Genomic DNA, 20,667 nt, shown 5'->3' on the forward strand with positions numbered 1-20,667 from the left:
TTTTTTACGTGCTGATGACGTACAAGCTACGAAACGCGTACAGCGTGTCAAGTCATTTCCGGTAAACCTATATGGGAACGAGGCTTGGATCGCAAGCGCTCGGACAATACAGTCACGCTCGTCTTTTTCCTGTTTAATGTGAGTACCTTTTCAAATTTCTGCTCAACAAAGCATATCGCGGAATTACACTATGTCCACCATTTATTTTCTGGTTTAAATATCGGGAGTGGAGCTGAGTGGATCCCTCGGAATATACCTAGGCAGGAAGGCACACAGGGGACCATCCTAGGGTACATCCACACCAGGACCAGCCTGATCCTCGGCACACGCCCTCCACCCAGGGATAGGAGGATACCGCTAGGTTGCCAGACCCATAAATACACCCGCTCTATACCCCTGTGTGGTGTGGGTGTCTCTGGTAAGTGTGCAATTTTATCAAAGGAATCCCAGCACCTTACCACCCACCACGGGGTCACCTTTCCACCTGAGTGTCGGTTTGTTCCGAGTGTTGTCACCTTTATTGCTTTTGAAGTCACCGCACATGATATAGACTTTTCTACTGGATCTTTCTTATTGGACATTGCAAGCTGTATTTTTTAAAATAATAACTTTTTTCTATTGTTGCTCTGTTGGCACTTTTTTATTCCCCATACCAACACGTGGTATGAGTGGCACAGCTCACTTTATATAGTATTATATTTTTTAGCACATTAATATTGCATGCTAATTATTATTTATTGCTCATACATCATTGCACCAGTCACTTTCCAATCTTTCTGCAGGCACTTTTATACCTTGCACTTGCACTTAATTGAAGTTTTTACGAAATATATTATTGTTTGAATATTACACACTATTGCTTTTAGTTTAAGGCACTTTGCATCACAGCCTTTTATTATATCTAAATTATATAGGCAGCGCCATCACCCCTATTCCTTCTATATCCAGTGCATAGTCTCCGGACTATCATCCAGGGAGGCTGCAGCCTATTTTTAGATATATCTATATATATATATATATTTTATATTTCATACATTTACTACATATTTTTTTATTTATTTATTTATACACACATTTTTTTCACTTAATCATTCACTTATCTATCCACTTAATCCATAGCGCGGAAGTTCTTATTTTTCAGGAATTTTAATGTACCTGTACAGTGCAGGGCACATGAGTGGACTCTCTGGGTTATATGCCACGACCTTCAGGTAGACACTGGCAAAAGCTCTGCAGGGAATTGCCCCCAGTGTACCCATGTAACACCTGCCCCTCAATCTTGATATGGAGAAGGAGACCATATCAAGGCTTTGCATCAAGTGTGATGGTTGCAAGCCAGGGAGGTCTGTGTAGAAAATGGGTCTATGTAATGGAGCAAGCCTCCAGTGATTAGAAAAGTGCCAGTGACCTGGAGTAAAGAAATCAGGCACTGGCTTTCCCATAGGGGTCCACCAGTAAAACTGAGAAAAAGGGTGTCAGTGGCAGCATAATCATGAACATGGCTTCAGTGATAGAGAAACGCTGTGCTGAAGGGGAAGTAATATAAATATAACCCAGACCTAGATATTCTGAGCAGCACAAGGTCGGGGGGGGGGGGGGGGGTGGGGTGTTACTTGAGAAGATTGTGGTGTCAACTGTAAGGAAAATTGAAAGCATCTGTGTTGGGGCCTAGGGTCAGAAATTTGGCTCAGAATCTTTTAAAAGAAAAAGGTCCCCAAGGTAGCATGGTACATGTCACAGGGTTTGGTTAAGGGTCTAACCCTATAGCACTACAAGATGTGGTGTGTTCAGCAATGTAGAAGCTACACTGAAGTATACAGGGATGTATAGAAAAAGGACATTGCTTTACGGATGCTTTTGAAATGAGAGGATTTCTCATCTGAGAGATTAGCAGTAGGCCTAAAGAAAAGTAGGCAAAAATTACACTGCTGCAATTGACTTTGTGACAAGTCTACAGGAGACCAACTAGGAGGCTGGTTACTGCCGTAAACAGATATTCTTGGGAGTACAATAGGAAATGCACTGTTGAACAGATAGTTGCAACTGTGCAGGATTTTGGAAATTCTTGAAATCCTCTCTAAGAGGGGGGGGGGGGGGGGGAAGAGAACTTCCCCTTGTGATTGTAAACTGCAAGGAGGTGTAAGAAACAACAGTCTGCCTTATGAAGCCACAAAAAGGAATGAGTAAAATTAAAAAAAAAAAAAAACAGTGGACAGCAACAGAGCTTCTTTGCGTACTTCCCTGAAAGGACAGAGTGATTAAAAAGGCCAGGACATCTTTGCTTACCATGGAACGAATGGTAATAGACATTTTCCCAATACCCCCTTTTGTTAAGGGGTGGGGCAACTTTTACTGCAAAGGTGGTTTCCAAGCTAGTCTGCTGGGCTTAGCCTTAAGAGTGAACGGCCATGGGTACCTGCAGTAGATAACGACTCTGAGGCGACAGATAGTATTCACATGGTAGGGGAGACTAGATTGGGACTAATGGGGTAGGAAGTTGGAACTCCTTTCCCTCAGTAACTGCCTCAATGTATTCCTCAAAGATTCCAAAGGGCATGCACAAAAGGCACCTTTCACAAGGGAGTTCTTCCAAAATAAGATTTTACACACACGCACAAAAGTAATGTCATTCTGATGATCTGACGGATCTTGTTCTCAATTGCGTCTACACAGAAGAGCAGTGCTGAGGGGAAGAGATATTTTTTTTAACTTGCAGCAAGATTAGAATCAACTGCAATTGGAGAAAGTTCACACCTGATTTCCCTAGTCCACTTTGCCATGGTCTGGGCAATCAACAAGATGGCAATAATTGTTGTCAGGGCTAACTCACAGATGCCTATGAACCGAATCCCTAAAGGAGGGAATACCATCAATGGAACCAGTAGATTGGCTGGATCCACAGTGGGAACAGTCCGTCTCCTCTTGAACTCCCCTTCCATAGGGCACGTGGCATCAAAATTATAAGGAAATGGCCTCTGAGTTGGGCCAATCATTATATAAGGCCTACTCAGCTTGAACCAGAACAGGAAAAGGCTTTCTCAGAATAGCCTGCTTTCTTATGCTTGGAAAAATATATGTGTTGATAAGCAGTACTAGGTGAATCTAGACTAGAGCACATTGCTTCAACGAAGAGTCCATAGTAGCCAGAGTGTGGTCAAAAGCTAAAAATAAATAAATTCATGACATTCTGGCAGTGAAAAAAATCTTCTGCTGCCCCTTTAAAATGTCAGTGTCTCCATTACCTTCTACATATGGAAGTACACTAGGCAGTTCAGGTTGTAGCATCTGAAGATAGTCAGAAGGTGAAGAGGCTGAAAAGTGTTTACGGGCATTTAAATTACATAATCCACAAAATTTAGAAAGAAACAATACCCAAATGTACGTTAAGCCAACATTATGTGAATGAAAGAGTTTTATTAAAAACAAGATGGGTAGTAAATGTGCAAAAGACTGAATAATAATAATCAACACTGTCCCTTACTACAGGGTGTGCCACAAGCATGTGTGCCAAGCTAAGCTTTGTTTACCTTATATACTCATGACTGTTTCTTGCTTCAAGGTGGACTGTGTTAAAATTTATAGATGACACCACAGTAGAGGGGGAAAAGAGGGGAGCAATATGTCTTCGTATTGGCAGGCTATAGAGAACTTATTGGGTTATTGTATAGAGAATAACCCAAATAAAGTATTATTAAACCCACAACAGTAAAATCAGTCTGTATGTGCAGTAAAGCTTGCTGGTTATACTCACTGTGGAACCTAAGGTGAAACCCCCTGCACTTTGTAAAAAGGCTGTTTAATCCTGTCTTCTCTGATCCCCCCCCAATCCATCTGTTGATAGAACAGAGCCTTGGGGGCACTCTGCATATGCTCAGTTTGGTGTGCATTGCTAGAGTGTTTTTTGGGGGGGAGGGTGCATGTGATCAGTACAGAGCGAATGAGCACTGTCTACACATTAGACAGGACAATCAGGGAGAATGAAAACTCCTCCTACAAGCTTTAACCAGTACGCGGCTGGACACTGATAGAAGTCACAAGACTGCTATATACTGCTGATGAGAAAACGTATTTAGCAGTTTAGATTTACTAAAATAATTGCATATCCATGTTCTGCGTACTGTGGTAGACCAGATATAGTGAATGCAGGGTCCTGGGTTTAGTAACACTTTAAATGTAGATAAGACATAGAAAATTATCAATTTTAGGAGACTTCGGATTAGTTATGTAGCAATATTTCCAGGCATTGAGCCGGAGGTGGGTCTGCCATTGTTACCGAGAGCACTTCCAACACATTTAAGTTGAAAACCCAAGTGTGAGAATTGAGACAATGTCCATTCCGGCATCTTTGGTTTGTGTTGTTTATTTTATAATGGGGATGGGAGAAGGGAATGAGTGGGATACTCCTTTGGCTCAACTAGGTTTAACTGGGACACTTTGTAGAAAATGCCGGTTAGCACTGTCCTGACGCCAGCTGAATGCCGACCAACGTTTCCTGGCTCTTTAAATACTGTTCTGCTGAAAGTGCTGAAACTTCGATTTTAACTCCTTGGTTAACTCAGAAGATCCAGGACTGCAATGATCCTTGACTCTTGACACTATCTAGCTCACAAGTCCTGTGTATGACTCCCTCCAGCCCTTCACTGACTGAGGTAGCTCCTTGTAACTGCTTGTATGCTGCAACTCTTAACACTGCACACTTGACTCTTCAGGGCCCAACCGCTGCTGCCCCCTCTACACTTCCAGGGTCCTCTCACTAGGCAAACCCCTTAACACTTCAGGGTCCTTTCCAAAGACGCTGCATCATGCCTTCCCCTCAAACTTATACCCACTCCCAGAATCCTCTGTGGCAGAATCTGCCTACTTGGGTAGATACAGGCCTGCATGGGCCACTGATTGTGTTTCCTCCACTGCCCAATAAGAATCCTCTCATGGAGCCAGTGGGGAGACTCCCCTCTCAGCAGCCACACCTGGGAGACATGACAGTCCAGCTGAAAATCATGGGCTTGCTGTTAGGCAGCCAAAGCCCATTATGCTTTTACCTAGCACCTACCTTGTAGGGTGCTACAGTTATAAGCCAGTTGTGATTGTTGGAGTGGAGGTTGAACGGGTGGGTACAGGAGTTCCAATTTCTGTGAATAATTAGGAAGGATTTGTGGTGGATGGGGCACATATCCCATCTGGTGGGCAAGGCTCATCAGAGATTGTGTTTTTTGAGGAAAATGTGGAGGGCAGGCAGGTCCTCCTAACCTCTGATTTAAAGTGTGCTAACTTATCACATTTCCCCACATCGAGGATCCTGCAAAGTCCTTACATAGCCTAATAAAAACAGCACAGAGGGTTATGGTAGTGATAGATTTGTCAAATATCGGAGAACTGGGGGAGGGGAGGTTCATCTTGGAAATGTTATGTTTACAGTGCTACCTTATGGTAGGCGGCATCTGTTCTTATACCTCTCGTTAGAAAATGGATGACCGCACTCTGAAGCATGAAAAATCCTAAAGTTTATTGATAATCCATCAATCTAAATACTGTCCCCTGAAAATAACTTCAACACACAGCCATTAATGTCTAAACCGCTGGCAACAAAAGTGAGTACACCCCTATGTGGAAATGTCCAAATTGAGCCCCTTTAGCCATTTCCCCTCCCCTGTGTCATGTGACTCGTTAGTGTTACAAGGTGAGTGTACGTGTTCAGCGTCATATCCAGAGGTTGTCTTCGGGGAAAAAAAAGTATGAGTGCTGCCAGCCGTGCTGCAGAGGTTGAAGGGGAGTACACCCCTAAGCGGAAAGGTCCAAATTGGGCCCAAAGTGTCAATATTTTGTGTGGCCACCATTATTTTCCAGCACTGCCTTAACCCTCTTGGGCATGGAGTTCACCAGAGCTTCACAGGTTGCCACTGGAGTCCTCTTCCACTCCTCCAGGACAACATCACAGAGCTGGTGAATGTTAGAGACCTTGTGCTCCTCCACCTTCCGTTTGAGGGTGCCCCACAGATGCACAAAAGGGTTTAGGTCTGGAACCATGCTTGGCCAGCCCATCATCTTTACCCTCAGCTTCTTTGGCAAGGCAGTGGTAATCTTGAAGGTGTGTTTTGGGTTGTTATGTTTGAATACTGCCCTGCGGTCCAGTCTCTGAAGGAAGGGGTTCATGCTCTGTCACAGTACATGTTGGCATTCATGGTTCCCTCAATGAACTGTAGCTCCCTAGTGCCAGCAGCACTCATGCAGCCACAGACCATGACACTCCCACCACCAGGTAGGCAAGAAACACTTGTCTTTGGATTCCTCACCTGGTTGCAGCCACACATGCTTGACACCATCTGAACCAAATAAGTTTATCTTGGTCTCATCAGACCACAGGACATGATTCCAGTAATCCATGTCCTTAGTCTGCTTGTCTTCAGCAAACCTCTTTGGGGGCTTTCTTGTGCATCATCTTTAGAAGAGGCTTCCTTCTGGGATGACAGCCATGCAGACCAATTTGATGCAGTGTACAGCGTATGGTTTGAGTACTGACAGGCTGACACCCCACCACTTCAACCTCTGCAGAAATGCTGGCAGCACTCATACGTCTATTTTCCCAAAGACAACCTCTGAGCATGTGCAGTCAACTTCTTTGGTCGACCATGGTGAGGCCTGTTCTGAGTGGAACCTGTTTTGTTAAACCACTGTATGGTCTTGGTCACCGTTCTGCAGCTCAGTTTCAGGGTCTTAGCAATCTTCTTATAGCCTAAGCCATCTTTATGTAGAGCAACAATTTTTTTTTTCAGATCCTCAGAGTTCTTTGCCATGAGGTGCCATGTTGAACTTCCAGTGACCAGTATGAGAGTAGGAGCGATAACACCAAATTTAACACACCTGCTCCCCATTCACACCTGAGACTGTGTAATACTAACGAGTCACATGACAGCGGGGAGGGAAAATGGTTAATTGAGCCCAATTTGGACATTTTCACCTAGGGGTGTACTCACTTTTGTTGTCAGCGGTTCAGACATTAATGGCCATGTGTTGAATTATTTTCAGGGGACAGCAAATTTACACTGTTATACAAGAAGTTTTGTCACATGAAAAGATATAACAAAATATTTACAAAAATGTGAGGGGTGTACTCACTTTTGTGAGAATATATATATTATATATATATAAAAATAATGAAGAACAATACAATAATAATTTAAATAGACAAAAAACGAATGCCAAAGCACAATCGCGGGACATACTTACTATTATCATGTGTTAAAATATGCCCCTGCAAGGGATAATATATGTACATGACCCAGATTATAAAGAATCTCTCAGCACATATTATATACTCTAACGATGGATGATATAAGCCACCTTTTAATTAAGGAGACCCAGGCTTAAAGTGGTATTCAAGGTTTGCCTGGCTGAGGAGAATCGGGGAAGCAGCACTCTCATGCACATCCCTGGATCGCGATCAGGCTAAGTTTTAGGGGGGTTATTAGGGGGGCTGTGGGGGAGCGGAATAGAATGCATAAAGGTAAAAAACCTTCAGCCTTCAGAACCACTTTAATGAAAGAAAGATCAAAGAAATATCAAAGGAGAACACTTAGGCAAAAGTACCAAAAAAAGAAAGAAGAGAAAAGGGAAGACAAGAGAGATAGGAGAAAAGCATGGGAAAAGGAGGAGGGAAGGAAATCTGCAGTGATCCCCATGCAGGAGGGAAGTGACAGGATCTCACTCATAGAAATGAGTAATGTCCCACTTTAAGGTGAGAGCACCTCTCACCTTCTCAATCACCAGTATTAAGACAGCATAAGTATGTGCAGAGCAACATTTGTTGAATGATCTTTTTAGATTTTGTAGATATGATTGTGCAAACTATTTCTAGTCCTTCAAAAATATTTTGATCTTAACCACTTAAGCCCCGGAAGATTTTACCCCCTTCCTGACCAGGGCCTATTTTGCGATTCGGCACTGCATGACTTTAACGGACAATTGCGCGGTCGTGCGACGCTGTACCTAAACTAATTTGACGTCCTTTTTTTCCCACAAACAGAGCTTTCTTTTGGTGGTATTTGATCACCTGTGCGATTTTTTGATCATGCGCTATAAACAAAAAAAGAGCGTCAATTTTGCAAAAATAACAATATTTTTCACATTTTTTTATATGAAATTCCCCAAAAAATGTAAAGATCAAAATTTAACATTTTAGGCCAATTTTTTTTTACCATAGGTTTGGTAAAAAAAAAAAAAAAAAACACCTGAAAGAAAAACACATAATGAGCTAGTATGCATTGCATACTAGCTCATTATGAAATACTTACCTAAGAACGAAGCCCCCGCAGTGCCGACCGCTTACCTGTCTCATGGGCGACATGTTCTGTCGCCCTTCTTCCGGCGTACTTTGATTGGTTTGCGCAAAAGTTATTGCGTTTACCAACAAAGGGAAAGATTTTTGTCATTTTTGTTGTTTTTTTTTTTAACGCGTAATGGCGGTGATCTGAGATTTTTCTTGCGGGACTGCGACATTGGGGCGGACAGATCGGACCCTTGACTGACATTTTTGACACTTTTGGGGTTACCAGTGACATTACTACAGTAATTAGTGCTATACATATGCACTGTTACTGTAAAAATTACACTGGCAGTGAAGGGGTTAACTTTGAGAGGGAGGGGTTAAGTGTGTCCCTAGGGGCGTGTTTCTAACTGTGATTGGCTGTGGCTTGATGTGTAAGAACAGTGATCAACGGCCTTACATAGCAGAACCGTTTGATCACCATTCTTACACAGGGAAGAATGACAGGCAGCTTTGTTTACATTAACCGCCTGCCTTTCTCCCGAAGTAACGGACGATCGCGAGTGCCCGGCGGACATCAGGTCCGCTGGGCACACGCGCGGGAGAGTCCGTGGTCGCCTTACGTCACTTTGCCTGTGAGGGGCTGACCGCCGCCGTAAATAGTCGTGCGGCGTTCGGCAAGTGGTTAAACATTTTCTTATTCATACTTGATCATACAGTGTCTTGTTGTGGGAACAAAGTACAAACCGAGATCCCGCACTGATAATTACCCTTAAAATGCAGCTAAGTAATGGACTGCTGAGAAACCGGATCAAAAATCTAGGGGACAAAATACTGTCCAAAGGAGGAGCTTCTCTCGAAAAACAACATTTATACCATCCCGGAGAATGTCAGTACAAACTTGATCATTAAACAAAATGGGAAGGTATTTCTCAATAATCTTTCCAACCTGCTAAAATTCAAAGCTGTAAGAAGGAACAAAAGTAGGTTTATCCCTCCCTCACTGTTTTCTCCTATGACCCTGCAAGATTTGCTCTTTGAATTATTCCCTGTGTATTTCTGGCCTACTGGCCACCACACATAATATAGCTACCCTGAAATGTAGAGTGCAATGGGAGGTAGACGTTGGAAAACTTGGAGGTGATAGATGGGAATCTGCTTTAGAATCTGTACCCCTGGTCTCCCTCTTAGCATCCTACATACTTACCCAACCTTTCACTTTTCACCGTGTCTACAGAAACCCGGATAAATTGTTTCAATGGAGCAGAAGGGATTCACCTATATGTCCTAAATGTTATATTCATAGGGGGGACTTTATACATGTGCTGTGGCGCTGCCCAAAAATACCAAGGTACTGGTCTGTTATTCTACAAACCATATCTTTAGTTGGCCAGCATACCATTCCACAGGACCCGGTTACCTGTCTTTTGGGCACATTAGCGGTGGAAGTATTTCAACCAGAGGTTCTTGCCATGGCATCCAGATTGCTGTATTTGGTTAGAAAACTCATAACTAGACATTGGATGTCACCCAGCTCTCTGATGAGGAAACAATGGATCGAGTATGTTAACTCACTCTTGTTTCATGAGAAATTGATCTACCAAAACTGCAATGCTCACTGTAAATTTACCAAAGTCTGGCAAGGCTGGCTAGACATTCCAGGTCTGGCTTCACCCAAACTGATTATGGACAGATTACTGTAAATGTGAAGATGCATCTTTAATTGAACTTCGCTGTCAAATCTATAACATATGGCGAGGATGCACAGGACTAGCCTATTACCAGTTTCTATTGCGTGGAATATGTCACTGCTGATTATTGCTATGGAAGCGTATGTGTAACCTGCCTATGCAAATATTGTTAACGGTTTGTTAAATGTAGCATCAGTTTAACATTGTACAAGTTGTCATGATCAATCCTTTTCCTATAACACTTAAATTATGTGTTCTCTAGAACTCTTCATTTGTTACACCGATAAAAAAAAGTTTGAATTAGCAATATTATATACTCTATTTAAAACCCATCTTGGGAAGCCTCTCTCCAGGGAGCGCTGATAAAGCGAGGAAGCCTCCTTTTCAAAATCTTTTATCATACAAGTTACATACTCTAGTTAACTAATCAATTAAATATACAAAAAGGAAACTTCTTTACTATGCTTTATCACCATCATTGTTTTTCTGATGATAAACTCATGAAGAATGAGAGAATGGAAGAAAGTCCCTTTAGTTCCATAGATGTTAACATTGGATTCTTAGAGAAATCCTGGAGTCAAATCAGGCTCTTATCTCCACTTAAAAAAACTTGAAAATCCTAGAGGTTCACAAACTTTTGTAACACACAAATATGCAACTTTGGAAAAGTTTCCTCAAATGAATGAACAAGTATAATAGTACTAACACCTTTATTTGATTCTCATTATATAGTTTAAGGATGAGCATGAACATGCATTGGTGTGATGTGCCATTCTGATGTCTGCATTGCTAGGGTGTGTTGTATCGATTTCAAAAAATAGTACACACACCTTTTCTGGTTCATTAAAGCAGCTTATTGAATTGAATGGCCTGCTCTAATGAAACTCGAGTTGACAAACAGAATTGCTCAGGACAGGCAGAGCCAAGAATTAATTCTACAAGAAAAGTTAATAAATGGAAATAAATTCAGTTGTCTACTGCTAGATATACTGATCATTCTGACATACAGCTTTCGCAAAAACCTTGCACCTGTGTACACTGTAGCACGTCCGTATGAAGGAGGCCGAAGCATAGGAATACTTCAGGAAAAAATGTTCACAAATAATTTTTCAGTAAAAAATTATGGATTGCATTACCTCAAAGATAGTGTTGTTGTTGTAAGGATGTTTAGATTCCCGCACTTGTACTGCTGTTCCTGGTTCCTCCATAAACTGACAGGCAGTAACTGCTACTGTTGCAAGCATAATGCCACTACAGCCTCCCAACACCTTCTGTAAAATCTGCAACACAAGTATATTTTTAAGTGAATAATTACAATCTGGTATCTGAATGAATACTCCAAATAATTTATAAAGAACCATAACTTATGTTAGTAAAGTCTCTTCTAGAAATCATACAAAACCTTTAATTCATCTACAGGATCCAGACACAAGCAATTCCGTTTTCTAAAGTCTCTGCACAAAGTCTACACATTGTATAATACAAGAAACAATCCTGTGTGAACTGTAATGATACACTGTCTAAAGAAATAGCTAAACCCAAGAACAAAAATGTAATATATTACCACACCTTATACAGGTGCATCTCAAAAAGAATATCATCAAAAAATTAATTTATTTCAATAATTTAATTCAAAAAGGGAAAGGGAAACTCCTATATTAGATCGATTTAATATACACAGAGTGATATATTTCATGCATTTCTTAATTTTGATGATTATAGCTTACAGCTAGTGAAACCCCAACATTCAGTATCTCAGAAAATTATCTTATAACAAAAGACAAAAAAAAAAAAAGATTTTTAATATAGAAGGGTTGGCTTACTGAAAAGTATGTCCATATACAGTATAGTATGCACTCAATACTTGGTTGGGGCTCCTTTTGCAAAAATTACTGCATCAATGGGGCGTGGCATGGAGGCGATCAGCCTGTGGCACTGCTCAGATGTTATGGAACCCCAGGTTGCTTTGATAGCAGCCTTCAGCTCGTCTGCATTGTTGGATCTGGTATCGCTCATCTTCCTCTTGACAATACTCCACAGATTTTCTATGGGGTTTGGGTCAGCTGAGTTTGTTGGCCAATCAAGCACAGGGATACTTTTATTTGTACTTTTGGCAGTGTGGGCAGGTGCCAAGTCCTGCTGGAAAATGAAATCAGCATCTCCATAAATCTGGTTGGCAGAGAGAAGCATAAGTGCTCTAGAAATTCCTGGTAGAGGGCTGCGCTGACTTTGGACTTGATAAAACACAGTGGACCAACTCCAAATCGTCACTGACTGGAAACGTCACACTGGACCTCATGCGACTTGGATTTTGTGCCTCTCCACTCTTCCTCCAGACTCTGGGACCTTGATTTCCAAATTAAATGCAAAATGTACTTCCATCCGAAGAGGACTTTGGACCACTAAGCAACAGTGCAGTCCTTTTTCTTCTTAGCCCAGGTAAGACGCTTCTGATGTTGTCTCTGGTTCAGGAGTGGCTTGACACAAGGAATGCAACAGTTGTAGCCCATGTCCTGGATAGGTCTCTGTATGGTGGCTCTTGAAGCACTGACACTAGCAATTGTCAACTCCTTGTGAAATATATCACTCTGTGTGTAATGAAGCTATATAATATAAGAGTTTCACTTTTTGAATTGAATTACTGAGATAAAATAATTTTTTGATGATATTCTAATTTTCTGAGACGCGCCTGTATGTAGTGAACGCAATAGAATAATAGTATTTATTCTTTATTTTCATATGATAATCCTGCCAGTAACACACTGCCTGTCTCAGGGTGAAAACTTTCTTACTTTTGTTCACTTTGAAGAATAGGACAGGACTAAAAACCTTCCCTACTTCTTTTCTCTATAATAGGGGAAGGGTTCTGTAGATGTTAGAGATAACAAAGTAACAGATATATAAATGCACACAGAAAGCATGGGAAACTATCAGATGACAATATTTCTGGCAGAATTAACAGGTATTTTTGTTTTGCACTTTTAAAACAGATATAACAAAACTCTCAGTGATTTAACAGAACAGACATGACAGAATAAGAAAATCTAATTGTTAGGGATTACATACCCTTTAGGTGGTCCCTTCAGCAGAAGGTTGACTGCACTAGTGTCACCGGTTACATAAGATTGCACAGATAGGCCAAATGGGATTTTTAACTTACCATAAAATCAATTTCTCTGATGTTCATTGATGGACACAGCTGCTGATCTTCTTAACCATTGGGTTATACCACCCCCTACAGGAGTAGGACACTAAGCAGAAAAAAAAGACTGACTATGCCTATGGACAGTCCCTGGAATTATACTTTCCCGCTCTGCTATAGTTTTGTTACAAGCAGTGTCAGAAGAATTACAACTCCACGGGGTGGGTGCTGTGTCCCTCGAACATCAGAGAACTGGATTTTACAGTAAGTCAAAAATCACATTTTCACTATCATTCACTGATGGACAGAGTTTCTGATCTTCTTAACCATTGAGACGTCCCAAAGCAGAGTCAAACATGAGGGGCCAGCACAGCAAGAAAAAATTCCCAAGGCTAAACCATACCCAACCAGGTAACAGGAGCTCAACCAAAAAGCAACTGGAGCCCACCTGAAAACTTTACACCCCCAAAGAGGGAACAGGCCCTCTAAACAGCAGCCTGCAAAACCTTGCGGCCAAAAGAAACATCCGCAGATGCCAACACATCCACTTTATAGATTTTGTTAAAGTGTGCACCGACAACCAGGTCACCGCCTTGCAAACCTGCGTCACTGACCCCTGATAACGGAAGGCCCAAGAAACACTGAGCGCCCAAATAAATAGAGTGCACCTTGAAAGGGAAGGGAGGAACCTGACCCTTGGTGCACTAGAACTGAGTCACCGTCTGTCTGATCCATCTGGAAATGGTCACAGAGGAAGCGGATAGTCCTTTCCAAGAAATGAAAAAGGTAGGGTATACCTGCGCTATGGAATGTGTATACAACACTAATACATGCACATAAATGAAAAGAGGTGGTTGTGCTGCCTCCAACTTACCACTAGGGTAAAAGATAATTGGGGTTTGAAGGTTTGTTGGTTTGGGGCGCTACCACATTGCACAAGTCAACTTGTGCAAAAATTATAGATTATAATAATCTTAAAATAGTGTTGAAAGTGCACTGTGCTCGAAAAGATAGCCCTTGGGCTAAGAATCAAGCCCTTTTGGAACAAGGGAGGTAGTCTGGTAAGTGCTTTACCACCAAACAGGCGCCACTCACGTATAGATTGGAATCGTATTACTTTTTTGGTCACAAATTATACGTTTTCACCCCCGATATGGGGATATTACAATAAATGTATTTGTAGCAATATCTTTCTATTCACTTATTTATAGCACTCTGGCACTTATAGCAAGTAGTACTAGCGGGTTTTTCACAACCTGTATCCAGCAAACTGGCACACATCGGTTTACACAGCACTTTAATAATTTTTGGTTCAAATAAATCTGAATAGTAAACAGATTATTTTCTGCAGCACGAAGCACTTTGTTTATTTTTTGCACACTCTTTGCCCAAGGGCTAACTTTTCGAGCACCGTGCACTTTCAATACTATTTTAAGATTATTATAATTTATAATTTTTGCACAAGTTGGCTTGTGCAAGGTGGTAGCGCCCCAAACCAACAAACCTTCAAACCCCAGTCCTTTCCAAGGCCCATCCGTGAGCACAAATCGTTAATCTGACTTCTTAAAAGACTCCGTATCTGCCAGGTACACCCGGATTACCTGAACCACAACCAGGGCATCCAACGCCCTGGTTGTGGTTCAGGCAATCCGGGTGAACCAGGGCATACAACGCAACACAATGTCTTCAATCAAATGGACATCACAAACACTCTTTAGAGAAACTAAGGACCACCATATCTCTGTGGACCACCAAGTAAGGTAACAGTGTAAGCAGGGGAATCTCCCGAAGATTTTCAAAGGGGAGCTTCTGGAGAACTGAGAATATTAAGTTTAGATCCCAAGATAGTAACGGAGAACGCACGGGAGGAAGGTACGCACCAGGGAGTGCGTGGCCAAAGGTCGTTGAAAGAAGACTGCCAAGGCTGACACCTGCCCCTTGATGGTACTCAAAGCCAATTTCTGTTCAACCTTTCCCCCCGCCCTTCACCCCCCCACACCCTTCACCCCCCACCCAACACTGAAAGAAGGTCAAGACCCAAGCCACAGAGAGAGAGCGAGGGTGAACCTCATGAGACTCACACCACAAAATGTCAATTTTTCACGTACGATGGTAGATCTTCCTAGAGGTAGACTTCCTGGCTTTCAACAGCGCTGGAATCACCGACTCAGACAAACCCCAATCCTTCAGCATCTGGCTTTCAACAGCCAAGCCGTCAAAGACAGCGACTATAAAGCAGGATGGAAGATCGGCCCTGGGGACAGCAGATCCTCCCTGAGAGGCAGTCTCCAAGAACATCGGCGACAAGCCGCACCAGGTCGGCATACCAAGACCGGCGAGTCTGGAGCCACTAAAATAAACGGAATCCCTTCTGCCTTGATCCCGCGCAAGAGTCTCGGCAGAAGCTTGAAAGAAGGGAAGTCGTAAATCAGACGATGATAAAAGGAAAAAATAATCGCGCTAAAGGTAGATGTTTGTAAATCAGACGATACTGTCCCCACGGGCCACTAGCGCATCTGGGGCGTCCGCCAGAGGATCCTGTGACCGTGCCACAAAGCTCTGCAACTTTCTGTTGAGCTGAGATGCCAAAAGATCCACCTCGGGGCTGCCCCATCGGAGACACAACTGATGAAACACCCAGATGAAGGGACCACTCCCCCCCGTCCAACGCCTGCCGACTGAGATAATCCCGCCTGCCAATTTTCCACCCCTGGAATGTGTACAGCGGAGTGGGCCGGAACGAATCGTTCTGCCCAAAGTAGAATGCCAGCTAATACACTTCTTGTATTGGTGATTGACATAAGCCATGGCTGTGGCGTTGTCTGATTGAATTTGCACTGGAAACCCTTGAAGACGATCCCTCCAGTGAACCAGGCACAGCTTGATCGCTCTGAGTTCCAGGACATTTATCGGTAGTTTGGACCCAGGACACCTCACCAACCGGACAGACTGGCATCCGTGGTGACCACTGTCCAATACAAGGGGAGAAAGGATTTGCCCTGGGGAAGAGCCAGAGAGCGAAGCCATCAGACCAGGGACCCTTTCCTGGCCCCATTCAACCAGGTCTGATTGTCCAGGGCCTTCGGACACGTGTCCCATTTAGCCAAGATCTCCCTTTGCAAGGACCTCATATGGAACTATGCAAACGGGCTGCCTCAAAAGGTAGAAACCATCAGACCCAGCACCTGCATGCAAGTCTGGAGGGATGACCACCTGTTGGAAAGCAGAAGATGAATTGCAGCATGCAGTTTCTGGAGTTAGTCCAGAAGAAGGAACACTCTGGCTAGAGCCGAGTCCAGAGTGATTCCCAGATAGTCCAGCTTTGTGGAAGTAACCAGAGCAGACTGATGATTCAGAAGCCAGCCAAACTCCCTCAGAGTCCGTATAGTAATGTCGACATTGTCCACCAGTGCAGCAGATGACTCCACACACACAGAAGGAGGTTGTCCAGGTAGCCAATATTGAGACCCCCCGCTGACATAACAATGCTAGCACTGGGGCCAACATTTTTGTGAAGACCCAAGGAGCGGAGGTGAGACCAAAGGGTAACGACACAAACCTATAATGCTCCTCTTCCACGGCAAAGCAGAGGAAGCGCTGGTAACCGACACATATTGGAACATGTAGGTAAGCATCCTTGATGTTAATAGAGGCAAGGAAATCCCCCTAAAGCAGGGATGCCACCACCATGCAAATGGACTCCATTCTGAAGTTCTGTACCCGCACAAAGCAATTCAGGTGCCTTGAGGTTCAGAATTTCTCGCTTTCTTGGAGACTGTAAACAGGTTTGAATAAAACCTCTGGAAACGTTCCCAGGTCGGAACCGGGACAATCACCCCTTGAAGTACCAGGTTTTGCATCGCCCCAAGGGGAGCCTGTAAGCGGTCCGGGGACAGGCACACGTTAGAAGGAAAGAACCTTTCCGGAAAGGTTAAACTCGATTCTGTAGCGGGACCGTGTGACTTTGTAGACCCACTTGTTATGCACCAAGGTAGTCCATGGGGCCGGGAAGCAGCGAAGACCTCCCCCTACCCCAGGTACGAGTGAGAGCCCACCTTCATTGCTGAAGGAGCCTTGTCTGGGGGTCTGGAAAATCCTGCTCATGACTTGCCGCCTGGATCCTCCCTGAGAGATGTAAAAACTTCTTGTGAGCCGAGGAGGACGGACCACGTCTACGACAAGGATCCTTACCCTTACTAGTCTGCGGAAGGAAGGTACTCTTGCCACCCTGCGAGACCCTTGATGTCATCCAGGGTAGCTCCAAACAGGCGATCTCCTTGAAAAGGGAGATCAGTTAAGGCCTTTTTATAGGTCTGGTCCACAGACCAACATTTGAGCCAAAAACAGGCCTAAGGACCACTGCTGAAACAGACAGTCTGGCAAACAGGGGAGGCACATCCAAAGAGGCATCACAGATAAACAGCAGCCCCTAAACAAATTGGTCCACCAGCTCAGCAAAGGCAGGGGGCAAGATCTCCCTCCAGATCATGGCGTAAAACTTTAGCCCACTTTAGTCAGAGTTTGTGACAACAGGGTAAAGGGTGAATACCGGCCTAGGTGCCGAACCAGCAACCATGAACATATTGCGGGCCACAGCTTCCGCCTTCCTGTCATTAGGATCCTTAAAGGCCAGAGACTCTTCAACGGGAATCAAGGTTGCCTTGTTCAATCTGGAAACTGGGGGCTCCACAACCGGTGGAACAGTCCACTTTTTAAGAAGGGACCATTTAAAGGGGTACTGCATTGTAAATCGTTTAGGAACCCAAGGCAGATGTTTTGGACTCTATTGCGACAATCCTGTCAAAAAAGGAGGGGGAAGGGGAAAACCTTCGCCGCTCTAAATGGCTTGTGAGTGCCAAAGGGAACCGGTGCCTCCCCCACAGCTTCAGCTGCGCCCTCCATTTTTAAAGTCTCATGCACAGAAACAATCAGTGCGTCCACCAGCGCCTTTTTCGTGCGCGGCTACAGGAGATGGGGAACTCATCCTCACTATCTGAGAATTCAGGATGTGTAGTCACAGACCCCACAGGGTGAGCCACATCCACGGCGGCCAAACCAGATTCAGGATCTGAGGAGACAGATGAGGCCGAGAAAGTGGAGGGCGCTTTTTGCTAGTCCGCTGCCCAAAAGCCACCTCCACCCGGGACACAAAGGACACAAGAACTGCCAGCAGAGCATCAATGGATGGTTGGGACCCGGAGAGCCCCGCAGCCTCTGAGAGGAGGTCAGGTGGGGAAACATGCTTCAAAGACTCCAAGAGAAAATAGGGGGACCCCCACAAAAAGTGTAAACACAAGACACCCCCACCACAATGGCCGCACCACCCAGTTGCCAGCAACAGACCACCCTCGATCCTAAAGCAGAGAGAGAGAGGACCCCACCAGACTCACCACGCCACAGAACAGGCATCGACAGCACCAGTGCTGTCGACAGCACCAATGCCGGACTAATGCAAAATGGCCGTTAGACCACACAAACATAGCCGCCCTGTATTACAGAATAGAGGCCACAACAAAATGGCGGCCACGCGCGGCACTATGACAGTGTTGTGGAAATGTTATTAATATTTTTGTGGACGTCTTTCAGGAAGTGTTTTATTTAAATTGCCATTATGTCTCGCAGTGTCAGTTTACCGGTATGGGCTATGCACAGCTAATACGGCTTTAACTGGCATTGAGGAAAGACTGTTAGTTGTGGAAGCCTTCTATTAAATGTAGACCGCATACCACTCGCCTGATTTCCCGAACGACCTGAGTGGCTACCGCTGGAGGGAACACCGGTTCGGCTTTATGGCAGTGCGATGCGAACTTCACCACGCAAATGTATAACAGCCAGCCGGGGCCCCAGTATTCAGTGGCGGAGATACAGTATCTCACATTATATCTTTTAATGTGACAACACTGAGAAAGAATTGTTGCTCTACATAATGATGGCCTAGGCTATAAGAAGATTGCCAAGACCCTGAAACTGAACTACAGCACGGTGGCCAAGACCAAACAGCGGTTTAACAGGACAGGTTCCACTCAGAACAGGCCTCGCTACGATCGAACAAAGAAGTTGAGTGCACGTGCTCAGCGTCATATCCAGAGGTCGTCTTTGGGAAATAGACATATGACTGCTGCCAGCATTGCTGCAGAGGTTGAAGGGGTGGGGGGTCAGCCTGTCAGTGCTCAGCCCATACGCCGCACACTGCATCAAATTGGTCTCCATGGCTGTCGTCCCAGAAGGAAGCCTCTTCCAAAGATGATGCATAAGAAAGCCCACAGTTTTCTGAGGACAAGCAGACTAAGGTTATGGATTACTGGAACCATGTCCTGTGGTCTGAGACCAAGATAAACCTATTTGGTTCAGATGGTGTTAAGCGTGTGTGGTGGCAACCAGATGAGGAGTACAAAGACAAGTGTGTCTTGCCTACAGTCAACCATGGTGGGAGTGTCATGGTCTGGGGCAGCATGAGTGCTGCTGGCACTGGGGAGCTACAGTTCCTTGAGAGAACCATGAATGCCAACATGTACTGTGACATACTGAAGCAGAGCACGATCCAATCCCCTCCCTTCAGAGACTGGCCACAGGGCAGTATTCCAACATCCACCAGCTCCATGATGTCGCCATGGAGGACTGGAAGAGGACTCCAGTGGCAACCTGTGAAGCTCCGGTGAACTCCATGCCCAAGAAGATTAAGGCAGTGCTGGAAAAAAATGAAGGCCACAAAAAATATTGACACTTTGGCCCAATTTGGACATTTCCACTTAGGGGTGTATTCACTTTTGTTGCCAACGGTTTAGACATTAATGGCTGTTTGTTGAGTTATTTTGAGGGGACAACACATTTACACTGTTATACAAGCTGTACACTCACTACTTTACATTGTAGCAAAACTTATTTTCTTCAGTGTTGTCACATGACAAGATATAATAAAATATTTACAAAAATGTGAGGGGTGTACTCCCTTTGAGATACTCTATGTTTGTGATGTGGAATTATTATCGTTTTAAAAATATCTGCCCTTTTGCTGGAATAATGGCTGGTAGCTTTCTATTATGCTTGATCCCCATGATTGAAATACTGCTGCTATTTCCTTTGCTGATATATTCTCATTTATTAGAACAATAGCATAATCACTATTATATATGGTTTTTATGAACTATATTATATAGGATTCACTCTAACAGGTTATGACAGGAGTGCATGCTAGTGAATTATCGTGGCAGAGTCCATGATAATCCACGATAGTGTTTGGCAGCCATTTTTAGCAGTAGTGTATTGTTTCACTTTCACTTGACAGTTGGGAACTTATACACACGGTCGGGTTTGTCCATAAACATACACTCCCCTTTCCAATTGTACTTTTGAAAGTCTGATTGGTTGTGTTGACACCACCTCTCCTGTAAACCCCTTTTGTTCTCGGACTATAAAATAAGAGTGCTACCTTGGGCAGGACAACTTGTGAACATCCAAACTGAACCAGCCTGTGCGTCTGCGTCTCTGGGGATGGTGAACATGCTTGGCAAAAAAAAAAATACCAAAAAGCGTATACTAATTGGTTTGCGAAAAAGTTATAGCGTTTACAAACT

General features: G+C 43.8%; 1 protein-coding gene across 1 annotated transcript in view; it reads right to left on the reverse strand.

The window, feature by feature from the left end:
* ZZEF1 (zinc finger ZZ-type and EF-hand domain containing 1) overlaps nt 1-20,667 on the reverse strand; it is a 499,621-nt gene that overhangs the window by 23,218 nt on the left and 455,736 nt on the right. Inside the window, exon 50 of the mRNA XM_082244777.1 lies at nt 11,088-11,231. Within this exon, the coding sequence (XP_082100903.1) occupies nt 11,088-11,231 (144 nt within the window). The remainder of the gene's footprint in view (nt 1-11,087; nt 11,232-20,667) is intronic.

Source organism: Pelophylax lessonae (assembly GCF_965119305.1).
Source record: "Pelophylax lessonae genome assembly, chromosome: 2".
Taxonomy (NCBI): Eukaryota; Metazoa; Chordata; class Amphibia; order Anura; family Ranidae; genus Pelophylax; species Pelophylax lessonae.